The sequence below is a fragment of the Ranitomeya imitator genome, chromosome 1 (assembly GCF_032444005.1).
Source record: "Ranitomeya imitator isolate aRanImi1 chromosome 1, aRanImi1.pri, whole genome shotgun sequence".
In the NCBI taxonomy this organism is placed as follows: domain Eukaryota; kingdom Metazoa; phylum Chordata; class Amphibia; order Anura; family Dendrobatidae; genus Ranitomeya; species Ranitomeya imitator.
The window spans coordinates 232,920,619-232,940,220 of NC_091282.1; the positions used below are offsets into that span (position 1 = coordinate 232,920,619).

At 43.1% G+C, this 19,602-nt stretch overlaps 1 protein-coding gene across 6 annotated transcripts in view; it reads left to right on the plus strand.

Moving 5' to 3' along the window:
* The window catches only part of TAOK3 (TAO kinase 3), a 308,043-nt gene extending 289,478 nt beyond the window's left edge, over positions 1–18,565 (plus strand). For all 6 annotated transcript variants that reach the window (XM_069754530.1, XM_069754547.1, XM_069754558.1 and 3 more), the window contains 5 exons: positions 297–500; positions 1,433–1,672; positions 4,394–4,606; positions 6,334–6,516; positions 18,187–18,565. In XM_069754530.1, the coding sequence (XP_069610631.1) occupies positions 297–500; positions 1,433–1,672; positions 4,394–4,606; positions 6,334–6,516; positions 18,187–18,348 (1,002 nt within the window). In that variant the 3' untranslated portion in view covers positions 18,349–18,565. The remainder of the gene's footprint in view (positions 1–296; positions 501–1,432; positions 1,673–4,393; positions 4,607–6,333; positions 6,517–18,186) is intronic.
* Positions 18,566–19,602: the final 1,037 nt, after the last annotated feature.

A 19,602-nucleotide genomic window follows, 5' to 3' on the forward strand; every position in this document is an offset into this window, starting at 1 on the left:
AACTAAATCTCCAAACACTTACAAATACTCTGTGGTCACCTGAGCAACGAGCACACTCGCTCATCACTAGTCAAAACTGACTCTTAATGCTGTATTCTGCTATATCACGCCACAACATGTGTTTCCTATATAATTCTTTAGGCCATGTGTCACTTCTGGATAGTGGTTAGATTGATTGCTGGGGGGTAATATATAGCAAGGAGAGCCAAGCCTTAGTGACTGCTCCCTTCTCAAACTTAATAAACCTATAGTATATTATGAATCTAAAAAAGTGACTGGCCACCTCTTACATCCAGGAAATGAACGAGGACCATAGCACGCCCAAGAAGGAAAAGCAGGAACGCATATCAAAGCATAAAGAGAACCTCCAGCACACTCAGGCTGAGGAAGAAGCTCAACTCCTTAGCCAGCAGAGACTGTACTATGAGAAAAATTGCCGACTCTTCAAGAGGAAGATAATGATTAAAAGGCATGAAGTTGAGCAGCAGCACATCCGTGAGGTACGGTTGCTTACTCTGTGGCTGCATGTTTCTGAACTCTCTGCAGGTATATGTGCTACCTAATTATTTTCCATTTGGAGTTACTACTCCTTATGCAATTGGGAAATTATTGATTGAGTTATACTACAACAGGTAATGCCCAAAATGGACCTATGTAACGACTTCTGCCCCCTTTTTTTCTTTACCTCTTCGTATTTTTTATCGCCAGTTTATGAATTGTTTTCATACATCTTTGTAGGTCTGTAATCAAAGTAGATTAGCTACGGTGTGCTAAAAGATGATAGCTACATACAACAGTTTATAATGGAGTAGAGCAAGTTTATGAAAGAAATTATAAAAATAAATGTTTAAATTGAGAAGAAATCTAGTTGCGCTCACTCTTTTTTTTTTTTTTTTTTTTTTTTTTTTATTTATTCTGCAGTATTTTTTTATAGTTACAAGGCAAAGAGGGAAGACTTCTGCTGCAGCCAGTAGTCTTACAGCCAGCTCATAAAACAGTGTGGAGAAGTGGGGACACGGCCCATCTGCTAAGACACACGAAGATTTATATGTATATGAGACAAAATGTGATCAAAGAAAAGGAGGGAATTTAAGGAAGACTTAATGGGATATTTTTGTGCATATGCGGTTTAGTAGTTTTCATAGCTTAGCACAGTCGGAAAGCCAAAAACACAGTGACCAATCCATGTTAAATTACACTTGAGGTTTCAGCAATTTTCTAGCTTGTGTCCTAAAGAACCAAGCAGTAGCTCATGCACGTTCTCTTAATACTGCCGATTATCACACACTGCAAGTTTTCTAAATGTAAGTGATAGGAATAGTAATCCAGAAGTTTTAATGACATTTAGCAAGCAGATGGACACAGAAATTCAGTCTGTTTTCCACCCAGTTCAATGGTCTTTGTCTGCATCTAACACTAATATCCTTCTCAGGAGCTCAATAAGAAGCGAACCCAGAAAGAAATGGAGCATGCCATGTTAATCCGGCACGACGAGTCAACTCGGGAGCTGGAGTATCGGCAGCTGCACATGTTGCAGAAACTTCGGATGGACCTTATACGTCTGCAGCATCAGACTGAACTGGAGAATCAGCTGGAATACAACAAGCGCAGGGAAAGGGAGTTGCATCGGAAACATGTGATGGAACTCCGGCAGCAACCCAAGAATCTCAAGGTATTTTCCATCATTCTTTAATTTGGACTATCTTTTATTACCTGAGGGTTTTTTCAATAAAATGCCTCTATCACCTATCCAGTAAAGGTGATAAATATCTGATTGTTGGGATCCCCACCCTTGGGATACGATCTTCCATTTCTTCTCATTGCAATTGGGAGTTAATGAAGTGACATTGTCCATTCCTGCGCTGTTCCTCTAAATTTCTGAGACTGCAGATAGTACAGTGCCGTACTAACTCCGCCAGTCTCTTAGACTCAAAGAAGCTGTAACAGTCATGTTCAAGTGTTCGTTATTGTAAGGAGAAGGCGGGGGATCCAGATCAGAATTCTCCTTGCTGTGGGGGGTCACAGCAATGCACCCCTAGCAATCAGGCATTGGTCTATCCTGTGGGTGAGGTGATGAATTACTTATGTGGGGAAACCCCCAAATATATATATTTTTTGTTTGTTTTTTTGAGGAATAGAACATTAATCTATTTGTAAAAGAAATTTCATTATAAATAAACTCTTAAATACCTTTTTGAATTTGCAAATCGCACTCCTTTTGTCTAGGGAACTAATCACTATAGTATATTAATATGGCGCTACACCTGGCCTATAACTTCTAATATGACCGGATACATGTGCAGGAGGGAGCTTCTGCTGCTGTGACCTGGAGACAACTTTTTTTTCTTTCAAACAAACTAATTCAACCCCCCACGCCCCGACCTTGTTACCACCAGAGATCTGCAAGTCACAGCAGTGGCTCAAAATTTAGCAAAATGAGGTTGACTGCAGTGTGAGCAGCCTCTTCTTACCTCAGCACCCCTGGTATCTCCAGAATTAAATCAAATTATCCAGTAGCAGCACATACTGCTGCACATGCTCAGACGTGTTCTGTTGGGGGTTGTCCAGTACTTTTATATTGATGGCCTATACTTAGGATAGGTCATCAATATCAGATTGGTGTGGGTGCGACATCTGCCAAGCTGCTGTTCCTGTTGCTGGCTGGATGTGCTTCGTTGTGTTGCGGAACAGCTTCTTAAACTGTATAGTGACCGAGGTGGAGTACTTATTCACATGATTAGGGTAGTTTTGCAGTACCATGCAGCAGCTACTTTTTAGTTAATGGAGCAGTTTTCTCCACAACTGAGCACGTCCGTCTGGCGCTTGAAACAGTAGATTGGTGGGTGTGACCCCCAACGATCTGATAATTAACGGTATCTAGGCATTTATTTATAATCAATCTTTTTTATTTTTAATATACCGTATATACTCGAGTATAAGCTGAGATTTTCAGCCCATTTTTGGGGGCTGAAAGTCCCCCTCTCGGCTTATACTCGAGTCATACCCGGGGGTCGGCAGGGGAGGGGGAGCGGGGGCTGTCTAGTTATACTTACCTACTCCCGGCGTGGTCCCTGCTTCTCCCGGCGCTGCAGCTTCTTGAGTGCAGCGCCGGAGCGAGGAGCAGGTAAATATCGCGCAGCACTCCCGTATACTTACCTGCTCCCGCCGCGGTCCCTGCTTCTCCCGGCGCTGCATCTTCTTCCTGTATTGAGCGGTCACAGTTACCGCTCATTACAGCAATGAATATGCGGCTCCACCTCCCATAAGGGTGGAGCCGCATATTCATTGCTGTAAATGAGCGGTAACTGTGACCGCTCAATACAGGAAGAAGATGCAGCGCCGGGAGAAGCAGGGACCGCGGCGGGAGCAGGTAAGTATACGGGAGTGCTGCGCGATATTTACCTGCTCCTCGCTCCGGTGCGGCTCAATCTGCAGCGTCCTCTAGCAGTGACGCTCAGGTTAGAGGGCGCGGTGACGTAGTCAGTGCGCGCCCTCTGCTGAGCGTCAGTGCTGGAGACGGAGCCGCACGAGGAGCAGGTAAATATTGAAAGCGCCGGCGTCCTGAGCGAAGAGAGGTGAGTATGTGATTTTTTTTTTTTTTTTATTGCAGCAGCAGCAGCATTATATATGGAGCATCTATGGGGCCATAATCGACGGTGCAGAGCAATATATATGGGGCACAGCTTTCTATGGAGCATCTATGGGGCCATACTGAACGGTGCAGAGCATTATATATGGCACAGCTTTCTATGGAGCATCTATGGGGCAATAATGAACGGTATGGGGCATCTTTTTATTTTTTAAATTCACCGGTAGCTGCTGCATTTCCCACCCTAGGCTTATACTCGAGTCAATAAGTTTTCCCAGTTTTTTGTGGCAAAATTAGTGGGGTTGGCTTATACTCGGGTCGGCTTGTATACGATATATTCGTTCTTTTTCTATTGCTCAGGAACCTTTCTATCAGCAACTATATATTGGATAAATGTTGTGATTTGTCTGACTGTTGAAGATGCCATGATGTTTTACATTGCCTTGATTGGATAGGTTGCTTCCCTCCTGCCATTACAAGAAACTTGCTTTGTTGCCCAAGCCAAGTGTACCCATTTATAGGTTAAGGGCTACTTTACTAGTTTCTTTAATGACCTCTTCCAACCTCAGAACTATCATTTACTGTTGCTGTTTATACAAGGCCCATATTTCTTCATTGTACACACTTGTTTGTTAGACATTTTCACAATGTAAATGGTTAGACCTGTGTCACACTACAATGAAGTTACCCAAAGGGGAAATTATTTTGTGTTCTTGCTTATCCTGAAATGTAGCTGAACTTCATTGTATGTATAGGCCAGAATAATAGGTGGCTATGCAATTACATTTGATTTTAATTATTCAGGTCATGGAAATGCAGATTAAGAAGCAGTTTCAGGACACATGCAAAGTGCAGACGAAACAGTACAAGGCCCTGAAGAATCACCAGCTGGAGGTATCCCCAAAGTGTGAGCACAAGACAATACTCAAGTCCCTGAAGGACGAGCAGACACGCAAATTGGCCATCCTTGCTGAGCAGTATGAGCAAAGCATCAATGAAATGATGGCCTCCCAGGCGGTAAGCAAGTCTAGAAGTTGTTCTCATCCATTCAGATAGGTATTAACTTGATTCACTAGTCTAGACACCGGTATCAGTCCTGTAATGATGCATTGTTGTACCTTGTATTTAGTTAGAAGAAATGTTATCACTACTTGTATCAGTGCTGGCAGTTTTTGTGTGGATATGATCAGAGAAGATGTGTTTCCACTGCAATCCACAGTTATCTTTAGTACTTGTAAGCAGCAATGCAGAGCAAAACTACCGAAAATGCCACGAACTGTGCTTGCCTACCCTAACAATCATTATAATGAGAGGATTATGTTGTGCCTCTTTAGGCTCCAGAATTTGATATGTATACAACACTAGATCCGCCCATATTTCTATCTAAGCCGTAGAGATGTATGAACATATACCACTTCTGGGGATGTTGTCCTCTTCTTCACTTTAGCCGCTGCAGCTTTCATCCACAGGACACACAAAACCTTTTTTGTGTACAGGAAATTGCAATTATGTTCTTTCCTCCATCTATGGTTGGTCGTAAAATGTTGTTTTGCAAAAATGTTGTGACTTTTTGAGTTCACTCCCATCCCGGTGAGGTCCACCAAAGTGGGAAAAGCGTACATCTGTTGTGGCGAAGCCCATCCGCCAACTTCAAAAGTTACAACACTTTTTTACACCAGAAATTTAGTCCACTCTCTGGCCAGACAGATGTGAGTGGAGATGTGTGCCTATAATGTGCCTCAATCATTAGGTGGCGGGTGCCTCTTAATGTGTCAGGCATGTCTTACTCCTGCACACCAATCATGAAGACTGGGGAGCAAAACTCCAGTTTTAATGAATCAGACCCTGTTTGTTCACTTTACTGCATAAGTGATATGATTTTAGTCTGTGGGTTGTTGATTAGGAAGATACAAAATAGGTTATTTTAGGTTTTTCCACTTTTGCCCAATAGAAATATTTTCTGTTTGAAAGAGATTTTCTTTTATCGCTGTCATAAACCCATAACCTGATTGCCTTTTCATCGACATAGCTGTGTGAGGGCTCGTGTTTAGGAGATGATTTGTAGTTGGTCTTTGGTGACCTTTTGTGGTGCATGTAGCTTTTTCATTACTTTTTGTTGCCTTTTTTTGATAAGTGAACTAAAAAAATAAAATAAAACACAAAAATAATAAAACCGTACTTTTTGCAGGTGAGTGATGAGTTGATATATCTAACCATTGTGTCTAAGGATTTGATCTGGAGGATCAGAGTTGCCTGTCATATTGGCCATCAGAGTGGGGTTTCAGCTGTTTAATATTGCGGGCACCTTCAAGTGATGGCGTTGGCACAGGTCCTGTGGTTACACTGAAGTTACATGGTTGCTCAATGGAATTGCATAGTACAGCAACATACTATTGTGGCATAGGGCAGGAAGGGACTGAATGAAACTCTTCAAACTGTATAAACACATTCCAGTAGAAAGCTGGCAATTGGTGGTGAGGGTATATAACATACAGAGTCCTGCATTCAGAAAACTGCTAGATCTGCAGCAGATTAATCAGTGATTTTATCAAAATAACAGCAAGCAGCTCAGTAAGTGACACATTGCTGGAATCCGTGTCTGTTCCAGTACAGCTTGTTACTATCCGATGGGGTAGCAGCAACTTGTCAGTGATAGATTATCTTTAACCAACTGTTACATATGCTAAATATTCCATGAGTGGACGCTGCTTTGTGTTTTATTTAGAATGTTACTGTTATTTTAGTTGCGCTTGGATGAGGCTCAAGAAGCAGAATGCCAGGCTCTAAGGCAACAGCTTCAACAGGAGATGGAGCTGCTCAATGCCTACCAGAGCAAGATCAAGATGCAGACGGAGGCACAGCATGAGCGTGAACTGCAAAAGTTGGAACAGAGGGTGTCCCTTCGCAGAGCGCACCTAGAACAGAAGGTAAACATATTTTTTGCAGCTAAATTGTGATATGTTGGTAAGTCTATACTGATAATTATTAGAATCTCCTATATGAGACTGTAATCTACTCTCACTCTTATTGGCATTTTACTAAAATCAAAAATATTATTTGTACTTACAATACTTAATATTGTGGAGCAAGTGTGTTAATGTTTTTAATTTGCAAACTGTGTATGTCAGCCTTGGGCCGCGGTCACTTGTGGCAGGTTTGTTACAGGTTTTGTGTATGAGATGCGGAAGCCCACTCCCACATGGCAGAAATAAATCCGCACATATTTTAGGACATAGTAACATAGTTATTAAGGTTGAAGGAGGACTTTAAGTCCATCTAGTTCAACTCATAGCCTAACCTAACATGCCCTAACATGTTGATCCAGAGGAAGGCAAAAAAAAAAAACCATGTGGCAAAGAGTAAGTTCCACATTGGGGGAAAATTCCTTCCCGACACCACATACGGCAATCAGACTAGTTCCCTGGATCAACGCCCTATCAAGGAATCTAGTGTATATAACCTGTAACATTATACTTTTCAGGAAAGGCATCCAGTCCCCTCTTAAATTTAAGTAATGAATCACTCATTACAACATCATACAGCAGAGAGTTCCATAGTCTCACTGCTCTTACAGTAAAGAATCCGCGTCTGTTATTATGATTAAACCTTCTTTCCTCCAGATGTAGAGGATGCCCCCTTGTCCCTGCCTCAGGTCTACGAGTAAAAAGATCAGCAGAAAGGTCTTTGTACTGTCCCCACATATATATTTATACATTAAAATAAGATCACCCCTTAGCCTTCGTTTTTCAAACTAAATAGCCCCAAGTGTAATAACCTATCTTGGTATTGCAGACCCCCCAGTCCTCTAATAACCTTGGTTGCCCTCCTCTGCACCCGCTCCAGTTCAGCTACGTCTTTCTTTTACACCGGAGACCAGAACTGTACACAGTATTCTAAGTGTGGTCAAACTAGTGACTTCTATAGAGGTAAAATTATGTTCTCCTCATGAGCATCTATGCCTCTTTTAATGCATCCTATTATTTTATTTGCCTTTGTAGCAGCTGCCTGACACTGGCCACTATGTGAGTTTGTCATCCACCCATACGCCCAGGTCTTTTTCATTGACGGTTTTGCCCAGAGTTTTAGAATTAAGCACATAGTTATACATCTTATTACTTCTACCCAAGTGCATGACCTTACATTTATCCCTTTTAAAGCTCATTTGTCATTTATCAGCCCAAGCTTCTAGTTTACATAAATCTTGTAATATAAAATTGTCCTCCTCTGTATTGATTACCCTACAGAGTTTAGTGGCATCTGCAAATATTGAAATTCTGCTCTGTATGCTCTTTACAAGGTCATTAACAAATATGTTAAAAAGAAGAGGGCCCAATACTGACCCCTGTGGTACCCCACTGCTAACCGCGACCCAGTCCGAGTGTGCTCCATTAATAACCACCCTTTGTTTCCTATCCCTGAGCCAGCTCTTAACCCACTTACACATATTTTCCCCTATCCCAGTTATTCTCATTTTAGGTATCAACCTTTTGTGTGGCACCGTATCAAAAGCTTTTGAAAAGTCCATATACACTACATCTACTGGGTTCCCTTGGTCCAGTCCGGAACTTACCTCTTCATAGAAACTGATCAAATTAGTCTGACAGGAACAGTCCCTAGTAAACCCATGTTGATATTGGGTCATGAGGCTATTCCTTTTCAGATACTCCAGCATAGCATCCCTTAGAATGCCCTCCAGGATTTTACCCACAGTAGAGGTTAAAGGGAACCTGTCACCCCGTTTTTTCAGATTGAGCTATAAATACTGTTAAATAGGGCCTGCGCTGTGCGTTACTATAGTGTATGTAGTGTACCCTGATTCCCCATGTATGCTGAGAAATACATTACCAAAGTCGCCGTTTTCGCCTGTCAATCAGGCTGGTCTGGTCAGGTGGGCGTGTTCACAGCGCTCTTTTCTTCCCCAGCTTTCCGTTGGTGGCGTAGTGGTGTGCGCATGTCCAAGGTCCGAATTCCCTGCGCCCACGTGAAGACACAGCGCGCGATCTGCGCTGTCATCCCTTTCATCGGTGGGGGCGGCCATCTTCCTGGGGCCGCGCGTGCGCAGATGGAATGCTCTGCTGCACGGGGCTTCAGGAAAATGGCCGCGGGATGCCGCGCGTGCGTACAAGAGATCGCGGCGGCCATTTTCCCAAAGCCGAGATGCAAACTCGGCTTTGGGAAAATGGCCGCCGCGATCTCTTGTGCGCACGCGCGGCATCCCGCGGCCATTTTCCTGAAGCCCCGTGCAGCAGAGCACTCCATCTGCGCACGCGCGGCCCCAGGAAGATGGCCGCCCCCACGATGAAAGGGATGACAGCGCAGATCGCGCGCTGTGTCTTCACGTGGGCGCAGGGAATTCGGACCTTGGACATGCGCACACCACTACGCCACCAACGGAAAGCTGGGGAAGAAAAGAGCGCTGTGAACACGCCCACCTGACCAGACCAGCCTGATTGACAGGCGAAAACGGCGACTTTGGTAATGTATTTCTCAGCATACATGGGGAATCAGGGTACACTACATACACTATAGTAACGCACAGCGCAGGCCCTATTTAACAGTATTTATAGCTCAATCTGAAAAAACGGGGTGACAGGTTCCCTTTAAGCTTACTGGCCTATAATTTCCGAGTTCAGTTTTTGTCCCCTTTTTGAATATTGGCACCACATTTGCTATACGCCAGTCCTGTGGTACAGACCCTGTTATTATGGAGTGTTTAAAGATTAAAAATAATGGTCTATCAGTGACTGTACTTAATTCCTGCAGTACTCGAGGGTGGATCCCATCCGGGCCCGGAGATTTGTCAATTTTAGTGATTTTTAGACGCCACCGTACTTCCTGCTGGGTTAAGCAGGTGACATTTAATGGGGAATTTTTGTTACCACTGATCATATTGTCAGCCATGGAATTTTCTTGTGTAAATACTGATGAAAAAATAAAAGTAATTTAGCATATTGTTTTTTTCCTCATCCACCATTTCACCCAGACTATTTTTAAGGGGGCCAGCACTATCATTTTTTAGTTTCTTACTATTTACGTAGTTAAAGAATACTTTGGGATAATGTTTACTCTCTCTGGCAGTGAGTCTCTCTGTCTCAATCTTTGCTGCCTTGATTTGTTTTTTACAGAATTTATTTAATTTTCTGTATTTATTTAATGCCTCCTCACTACCTACTTCCTTTAATTCTCTAAATGCTTTCTTTTTGTCACTTATTGCGCCCCTTACAGCTCTATTTAGCCATATTGGTTTCCTCCTATTTCTAGTATGTTTATTCCCATACGGTATATACTGTGCACAAGTCCTATCCAGGATGCTAATAAACGTCTCCCATTTTCTTTGTGTATTTTTATGTCTCAGGATATCGTCCCAGTTAATTGCACTAAGATCCTCTCTCATCCGTTGGAAATTTGCCCTCCTGAAGTTTAGTGTCCTGGTAACCCCTCTACTATACATCTTATTAAAGGATACATGAAAACTTATTATTTTGTGATCACTATTCCCCAAGTGACCCCCAACCTTTATATTTGCTATGCGGTCTGGCCTGTTGGTTAATATTAGGTCTAGCAGTGCCCCCCTTCTTGTTGGGTCCTGAACAAATTGTGAAAGGTAATTGTCTCTCATAGTTGTCAAAAACCGATTACCTTTGCTGGAACTGCAGGTTCTGTTCCCCAATCTATTTCAGGGTAGTTGAATTCCCCCATGATAATGACTTCTCCTTGAGTCACAGCTTCATCTATTTGCTTTACAAGGATATTCTCCATTGCTTCCATTATTTTTGGAGACTTATAACAAACCCCTATCAGTAATTTATTATTTTTTCCCCCTCCCCTTATCTCCACCCACAGGGACTCTACATTTTCATTAAATTCACCTATATTATCACGCAGGATGGGTTTTAAGGACGATTTTACATATAGACACACCCCACCCCCTCGCTTATCTGTGCGGTCATTTCTGAACAGACTATAGCCCTGCAAGTTAACAGCCCAGTCATGGCTCTCATCCAGCCACGTTTTAGATATCCCCACCATGTCATAATTATGCTCCAACAACATTAGTTCTAATTCGTCCATTTTGTTGGCGAGGCTTCTGGCATTAGTATACATACATTTTATGTATCTCTCTGTACTTCTATTCTTTCTTAAATTATTAACTGTTCTAACCCCACCCCCCCATGCTACCGCCACCCCCAACTTCCTTATTTGTGCTTGTTATGGATTTCCACATCAACATGTGGCTGATTTCTTGCAAATTTCGCTTAGACTGCTAGTCTGGCGCCTTAGTTTTTATCCAATATGACATCTGGTGTAGCGACTTTTCTATGTGGTGGAACATTTACTGAGGCAACTAATCCAGGCCTAGCTGCTAACCTACCTAATGGGGTGACTGAATGGGTGCTTCAGGAACTGTCACGCCCATGTAGAGCAGCGCGTCTTCAACGCCCAATATCAGATTAGGTATAAAACAGACGCCGGTCAGCCATTGGAGCATCCATGACCACTCTATCGAATACTGATTGAAGCTTTTGTCGTATTACGAGTTAATCACGTTTCTAAAGAAACTTAAAGGGACTCTGTCAGCATCGAATGACTGTTCAGCCAAGTACAAGCGCTCGGGGCTTCATGGCAGGACCAATCATTTATATACATCTTACCACCTGCATGGTTTCCATCTATCTCTACTATGAAAACACAGCTGTCAATCAAAGAGGGGGTGGAGATAAAGGGGAAAACAAGCAGGTGGGAAGGTGTACTAAAAGAAAATCTGTCAGCAGGCTTTTGCTACCTCATCGGAGAGCAGCCTGATGTAGGCAAAAAAAAGCTGAATCCAACAATGTGTCACTTAAATTACTGGGATCTGGCGTTCTGACAATCAGATTTTTGATTTAGCAATGAAGCAGAGCTGATAAAGCTAAACTTGCAAACCCAGACTCTGTAAGTACACAGTCTATAGACAGTGAGCTTTCTATCACAGGAGGGGTGTAGCCGGACTAGGAGGCACATCTGCTGGGTTACAGCAATGAGAAGCTCCTAGTTCTAAAACAATCATTGCAGGCAAACAAAACCATAGAGCTTGATAAGAGAGGCATCACTGAAATCTGTGTTTTACCCCCTACAGCATGTTGTCTAAAGCTTACATAGCAAAAACCTGCTGACAGATTCCCTTTAAAATGTTTGGGCCCGCCATGATGCATGGAGCGGTGGTACTAAATTTGAACGATCATTCTTTGCTGACAGAGATCCTTTAAGTGCACCTGCTTGATTTTTAATCTCTTCGCCCCACTCCCTACTTTGGTCAACAGCTCTGACTTCATAGTGAGAGAGAAGGGCAGAGATGGATGGAAAACAAGCAAGTGGGAAGCTGTACTTAAATGTTTGGCTGCACCATGGATGCACTGAGCACCTGGACTTGGTTTGAACAGCCATTCTATGCTGTCAGTTCCCCTATATAGCTAACATAAAACATTACACTAAAAGGAAATCTGATATATGATAGAATATTAACATAATAGAAAATCTCTCATTCCAGGCGCAGACATTAGATCAGGCGGGCTACCCAGTGCCTCCCAAATGCACCCTGTGTGAACAGAGGCCACAACTACAGAGCCTGATCTCCAGCTGGGCAGCCCGCCTGATCTGAAACTATGGGCGTTGGTATTGGGCTGTAAGCCGGATGCTCTGCATTGCCTGTGTGAATTATGCCGCATATAGATTGGAGATTTTTCAGTGTGCACTAGTATACTAAACAATCACCCCCTCCATGGCTTAGTAGGCTGAGAGTCATTGTTATATTGGTATTGCTGCACCTGTGTTGTCATAATTAATTAGGTCCACTGCACCCTGAGTGCATTTGTTTTGAGCCCTAGGCAGGTAAGTATCTCTGCCTTTTTCAGTTTTTGGTGGGTTTTTTTTGAGGATTTTTAGTCCTTTTTGTGTCGGTGATTTTTTTTTTTTTGGCCCGGTCTCCCCTACATACAGACCCCCAGCTGGTCATTTGGTACATATAATTAAGTACACCACACTACATGTGATGCTGCTGAAAGTTTCTGGGATCTTATAGTCCTGATGTGAGTTGGGGATCTTTATCTTGTCCGTGGTCATTATAAATGGACAGGTTTTACATTTTTTTCTGGTTGCACAGTTCTGACAGTGATGCTTTTTATATTTGGGGGCTGCCTAAAATAAAACACAGACGTGGGGTCTGGAAATTTAAATTGTAATCGGGCATCTTTTTGTAATAAAGGTGACTACTACTAGTTGCTTATATTTAAAGGTAACTTCAAATATCATAGAGGCAGAAAAATGTGGAAGTACAAACTTATGACGACCTTTGACTCAGTGCAGGAATGAACGTGTCATATGGATTTACCACATTTTTCGGACTATAAGAAGCATCGGATCATAAGACACACCTAGGTTTTAGAGGAGTAAAAAGCAGCTGAAAATTAGCATTAAAAAAGCAGCAAAAACATCCTGTGTGAACTTACCCTAAAAAGAAAGCCTAAACCATTATACTTGCCTCACAACGTCTTGTTCCGATGTCAGCAACTGATTTATGCTTGTAAGCAGTGCATGGCAGTTTAGAATCAGTCACAATCCGTCGTTTTTAGAAAAAAATGGATCCAGCAAATGATGCTGCTGGATCCGTTTTTTTCCCATAGACTTGTATTAGCGATGGATTGTGAGGGATGACCTTCCGTTTCATCCATCTTTTGATGGATACGTCGTAAAGTCGTCCATCTGACAGAGACAACGCACATACTAACTTTTTTTGTGTACGTCAAAAAAAGCACAGCGACGGATCTTGCGGCATCCGTCTTTGGCTATAATGGAAGCCTATGGGTGCAAGATCCGTCGCTGTCCGTCAGAAGACAGATTCCAGTGACGGATGCTGTTTTTTGCAACCAAGCATGCCCGGAACCCATTTTTTACTTTCGGGAAAATCTCTTTCCCTCTCCAGAATTCTGTTTCTTTCTTTAAAAGGAACCTGTCACCCCCCCAAATCGAGGGTGAGGTAAGCCCACCAGCATCAGGGGCTTATCTATAGCATTCTGTAATGCTGTAGATAAGCCTCCGATGTAACCTGAAAGATAAGAAAAAGAGGTTAGATTATACTCACCCAGGGGGTGGTCCCGGTCCCATCCGGTGGGTGTCGCGGTCCGGCGCTTCGCATCTTCATCAGATGACCTCCTCTTCTGGTCTTCACGCTCCGGCGCAGGCATACTTTGTCTGCCCTGTTGAGGAAAAGGTCAGAGAGGCCCCCCCGCACACTGCAGTACTTTGCTCTGCCCTCAACAGGGCAGACAAAGTACGCCGGAGCCGCAGCGTGAAGACCAGAAGACGACGTCATTGTATGAAGATGGGAGGCCCCGGACCGGACCGCGTCACCCACCGGATCGCACCGCCCGCCTCCAGGTGAGTATAATATAACCTCTTTTTCACATCTTTTAGGTTACATCGGATGCTTATCTACAGCATTACAGAATGCTGTAGATAAGCCCCTGATGGTGGTGGGCTTAGCTCACCCTCGATTTTGGGGGTGACCGGTTCCCTTTAACCCCTTCATGCCGCGACCCTTTTTCGTTCTTGCGTTTTCGCTGCCCTCCTTCCCAGAGCCATAACTTTTTTATTTTTCCGTCAATATGGTCATGTGGGGGATTACTTTTTGCGGGACGAGTTGTACTTTTGAACGACACCATTTGTTTTGCCATGTCTTGGAATTTTTTTCCCGTTTTCTAGTACAAGTGTCGTGAAATTGCAATCCCACACTTGTTTTTTGTTTGGCTTTTTTTGCTAGGTTCACTAAATGCTAAAACTGACCTGATTTTATGATTCTCCAGGTCATTACAAGTTCATAGACACCAAACATGTCTACCGTACATACTCGAGTATAAGCTGACCTGACTATAAGCCGACCCCCCAAATTTTGCCACAAAAAACTGGGAAAACTTAATGACTCGAGTATAAGCCTAGGGTGGGAAATGCAGCAGTTACCGGTAAATTTCAAAAGTAAAAATAAATACCAATAAAAGTAAAATTAATTGAGTAGGTTGTGTTTTTGAATATTCATATTGAATCAGGGGCCCCATATAATGCTCCATACAGTTCATAATAAGCCCCATAAGATGCTCCATATTAAAATATGCCACAAATAATCCTGCATAAAGGTTTATAATAGCCCCATAAGATGCTCCATAGACACATTTGCCCCATATAATGCTGCACAAATGCTGATTATGGCTCCATAAGATGCTCCATAGAGATATTTACCCCATATAGTGCTGCACAAATGTTATTGCCACATACGATGCTCCATACAGACACTTGCCCCATATAGTGCTGCACAAACGTTAATTTTGGCCCCATAAGATGCTCCATAAAGATATTCGCCCTATATAATCCTACACAAACGTTGCACTTTAAATATTCATCTTTCCTTTTTCTGGCCGCCGCTCCGTCTTCAGCGTCTTCTGCACTGACATTGAGGCAGAGGGCGCGCCCTCTGCCTGAGCGTCACTGCAGAAGACGCTGAAGACGGAGCAGCAGCTGGAACGAGGAGAGGTGAATATCGCGCAGTGCTCCCCCACCCCATTTTACTCACCTGCTCCTGGCACGGTGCAGTCCCTGTTTTCCTGGCGCCGCAGCTTCTTCCTGTACTGAGTGGTCACATGGTACCGCTCATTACAGTAATGAATATGCGGCTCCACCCCTATGGGAGGTGGATCCGCATATTCATTACTGTAATAAGTGGTACCATGTGACCGCTCAGTACAGGAAGAAGCTGAGGCACTGGGAGAACCAGGGACCGTGCCAGGAGCAGGTGAGTATTATTACACAGCTCCCCCTCCCCTGCCGACCCCTGGGTTTGACTCGAGTAATCCGAGAGGGGGACTTTCAGCCCAAAAAAAGGGCTGAAGATCTCGGCTTACACTTGAGTATATACGGTAGGTTATTTTGTATTAAGTGGTGAAAAAAAAGTTCAAAACTTTGCTTTAAAAAAAAAAAAAGCGTCATTTTCCGATACCCGTAGCCTCTCCATTTTTCGTGATCTGGGGTCGGGTGAGGGCTTATTTTTTGTGTGCCAAGCTGACGTTTTTAATGATACCACTTTTGTGCTGATGTGTTCTTTTGATCGCCCGTTATTGCATTTTAATGCAATGTCGCGGCGACCAAAAAAACGTAATTCTGGTGTTTTGATTTTTTTTTCGCTACGCTGTTTAGCGATCAGGTTAATGCTTTTTTTTTTATTGATCGGGCGATTCTTAACGCGGCGATACCAAATGTGTAGGCTTGATTTTTTATTTTTTTATTTATTTATTTATTTATTTTTTTGGATGGGGCAAAACGGGGGTGATTTAAACTTTTACATTTTTTTTTTTTTTTTTTTTCATATTTTTAATAACATTTTTTTTAACTTTTGTCATGCTTCAATAGCCTCCATGGGAGGCTAGAAGCTGGCACCACTCGATCGGCTCTGCTACGTCATCAGATCGCTGCTATGTAGCTGAAATGCAGGCCTGCTATGAGCGCCGACCACAGGCCAGCATCAGTAACCATAGAGGTCTCAAGGACCTCTATGGTTACCATCCTGATGCATCAACGATCAAGTGACGGGGGTCGGTGATGCGCTCATTTCCAGCCGCGCGGCCGGAAGCGGTAGTTAAATGCCGCTGTCGGCGTTTAACAGCGGCATTTAACAGGTTAATAGCGGCGGGTGAATCGTGATTTCACCCGCCGCTATTGCGCACACATGTCAGCTGTACAAAACAGCTGACATGTCGCGACTTTGATGTGGGCTCACCACCGGAGCCCACATCAAAGGGGGAGACACGACATGCGCTGTACTAATACGGCGCATGTTGTGAAGGGGTTAAATTCCGTCTGCAACTACTTCAACGGATCAGTTAAAAAAAAAAAAAAACGGATCCAGTGCATCAGTTTTTTACAATTGGCACAGGATCCGTCTTTTCAAGACTTTGACGGCTTGCGACTGATTCTAAAAAATGGATGTGTGAAAGAGGCCTTACAAGCTGAGGACAGCTGCCAGAATACTCAATGCTCTCCACCCTGGGATTCGGTGCGTGGAAAGCAGTGAATATCTATTGCTCATAAGTAGCGGGCACAGTGTTAGCTGCAGCTGCCCGCTTCCTGTAGCTGCCGGGCATTAACGTGTGCCCGCTAATAAAGGATATGAATATTCACTGCCCTCCACTCCCATGGGTGGAAATGTTGTGAATATTTCATTCTCTTTAGCAGCAGGCAAAGGAGTTGGCCTCAGCCGCCTGCTCCTGCCTCCTGTGACCCGCTGCTCGGCCGCTGCCGCTCCCTCACCACAGCCAGAGCAGGTACATCTGGATTATAAGACGCACCCCCCATTTTCCTCCACATTTTTGGAGGGACAAAGTGCTTCTTGTAGTCTGAAAAATACAGTATGTCTTTCTTTATCAACTAAGGAATGTGCTCCTCAAATCTTTTGGGGGCATCACAATCATGGACCAGACCTCAATCACCGGACAATAAAACTTTCACACTCCTTATCTATGAACTGTTGCAATATTTATAGCCACAACTGTTTAAGGGAAAGGGATAATGATAGTTCTGCTTCACGTCACTTGTCTTATTTTCTGCATTATTTCTGTGCCCTGTTGTGTATAAATATGTGACTCTTCAGATTTTGTGGTGTTCTATGCCTGATGAAGAGACCTGAGTAGTCTCGAAAGCTGCTATTTACCTTTTAATGGCTAACTGAAAAGATGGTATCAACCACTGAAGACTCTCAAATTTTAATATTTTTCTATCTACTGACACCCTTAAAAACATGGTATTGATAAGGGTCCGGGTACAGAGACCCCAACCAATGAAGGGGTGTAATGTCCTTAATGTTCTTTTAAGCATTGTGCTTTTATATACAATGGGTTTGGGGGGCAAAGGAGGAGTATCTTTATCCGTAAGACAGTATACGTGACCACAGACACTAATTTTATTCATTGACTCTGAAAGGATCACATATACACCTAAATAGATAACCATAAATCTGTTCTTTTTCTCTTTTTCTGTAGTTGATACATTAGGACTTGACAATTCTCATCTCATACAATGATAAAAGCTGTTTCTAATAGATAATTTGGTGCCCAGCTCAGGAGACGTTGCAGCGCGCACATGCCATCCTCCAGTGAAGGCTTTATATTAATATACATACTCTTAAAATCTGCTACTCATCTTCACCAACAATCCTGTGCTGGAAACTCCTAGCAACAGGTGATGTCATCACTGGCCTCATCTGACTGGCTGATCGGATCCAGCCAATCGGCGAAGGCCAGAATTCCCAGCTATGCCAAACAATGTGCTGTCGCTGCAGTTCATTGCAGCCCATGACTTTGTGTGGTGCAGTACTTGGCATCCTTCTCCCTGGACCCCGCGATGGGTGGATGAGCAATAAAGCCTCATGCTAAAATAACTTGGAGATTTAGCTTCAGGCAGGTTTAAAGATCTAGAGTTTAGTATTGCAGAGTTTGATATTTTATCGTACAAGGAAAAAATAAATGTCATTCTGCTCTATTTTTCTATATCCTGAACGGGCGGTTTCTTCTTTCTTTTAGATCGAGGAAGAGTTGGCAGCCCTTCAGAAGGAGCGCAGCGAGAGGATCAAGCATTTATTTGAACGCCAAGAAAGAGAAATTGAAACCTTCGATATGGAAAGTTTACGGATGGGCTTTGGAAATCTGGTGACGTTAGAATATCCCAAGGAGGACTATAGATGAGAGAGGCCAGTTTTTGCCATTTAAATAAAAGAACAATAATATTATTAACAATGACAGCAAGGAGAACCTGCAAAACGTACATTCCCCATTTTAACGGGCGTGCTCTCTCTCTCTTCTCTCTCTCCCTCCCTTTCTCTCTTTCTCTCTCCTTCTCTCTGTCTCTATCTATCTCTGACGTCCGTCGGACACTAGTGCCTGTAATTCTTTTTACTCACCAGGGTGCCTCTGGGCAAATCTGAGCACGGAGCAAGCTCCCTGGCATACCTCTCAAGTGTCCCTGATTGTCACTCAAATTTTCAATCCATCAGAACATTGGTGCTTGTTATACAAACCGAAGATTCAAACAGCGGGAAGGAGTCTTGAAGTAACAGTTGTGTTTTGTGTCGAAACTCTTCCTTTATTCATAACCCCTTTTGTGGAAAGAGATAACTTGATTATTCAAAGTTTTGTCCATGATGTTCCTTGGGGAAGATGGTGAGCGGTATGTGCTTTTTATCTCAGTGTGAGGATTGAGAGGTACGTATTTCCGATGCCTCTAGTGGAGGGCTTGTGAGGGTTATGTGTCTACTAGCCGCCTGCATTGGGACGAAGGTGAGAGGTGTGAGTCCCTGGTGTCATCGAGGAGTGAAAGCTATGTGTTCACAGTTCCTCTGCTGGGACTCGCCTCCGTGTCCTGCAGTACAGTGAAAAGTCCTACTTTGTGGAAGATGGCTGGCCACAATATCAAATCGGTTTCATAACTCATGATGCACAACAGTTGTAAAAGTCTTGTGATTAACCCCTTCAGCCCTGAGCCAGTTTAGTGGTGGTGTTTTAAGTAAGATCTGGTTACTATGACTTTTACTTTGAGTGGGGGTCATTCTTGGCACTTTCAGAAGTTTGGTTACCAAGAAGACACCTCTTATGCTGGGTCGGTATCCAGTGAAGACGAACCTTCCAATCTTCTAAAGTGCCTCACACTTCAAACTAAAACTCAGGGATGAAGAGATTAATTTATCGATGTTCAGTAACACATTTTGAGAGACTAGAGAGAAAAGAGGAGAAAACCATAATGACGAGCCAACAAAAATGTGAAGATCTGTTGGTTTCTACAAACATTTTGTTCTATTAAAGTACAAGCAAAAAATAAATAAATAAAAATACAAATCTATATATATATATGTATGTATACATATATGTATATTTATAGATGTATAATTATTATATACACAATTTAATACATAAAAGAGAGAGAGAAGCATAAAACTGCAGCCT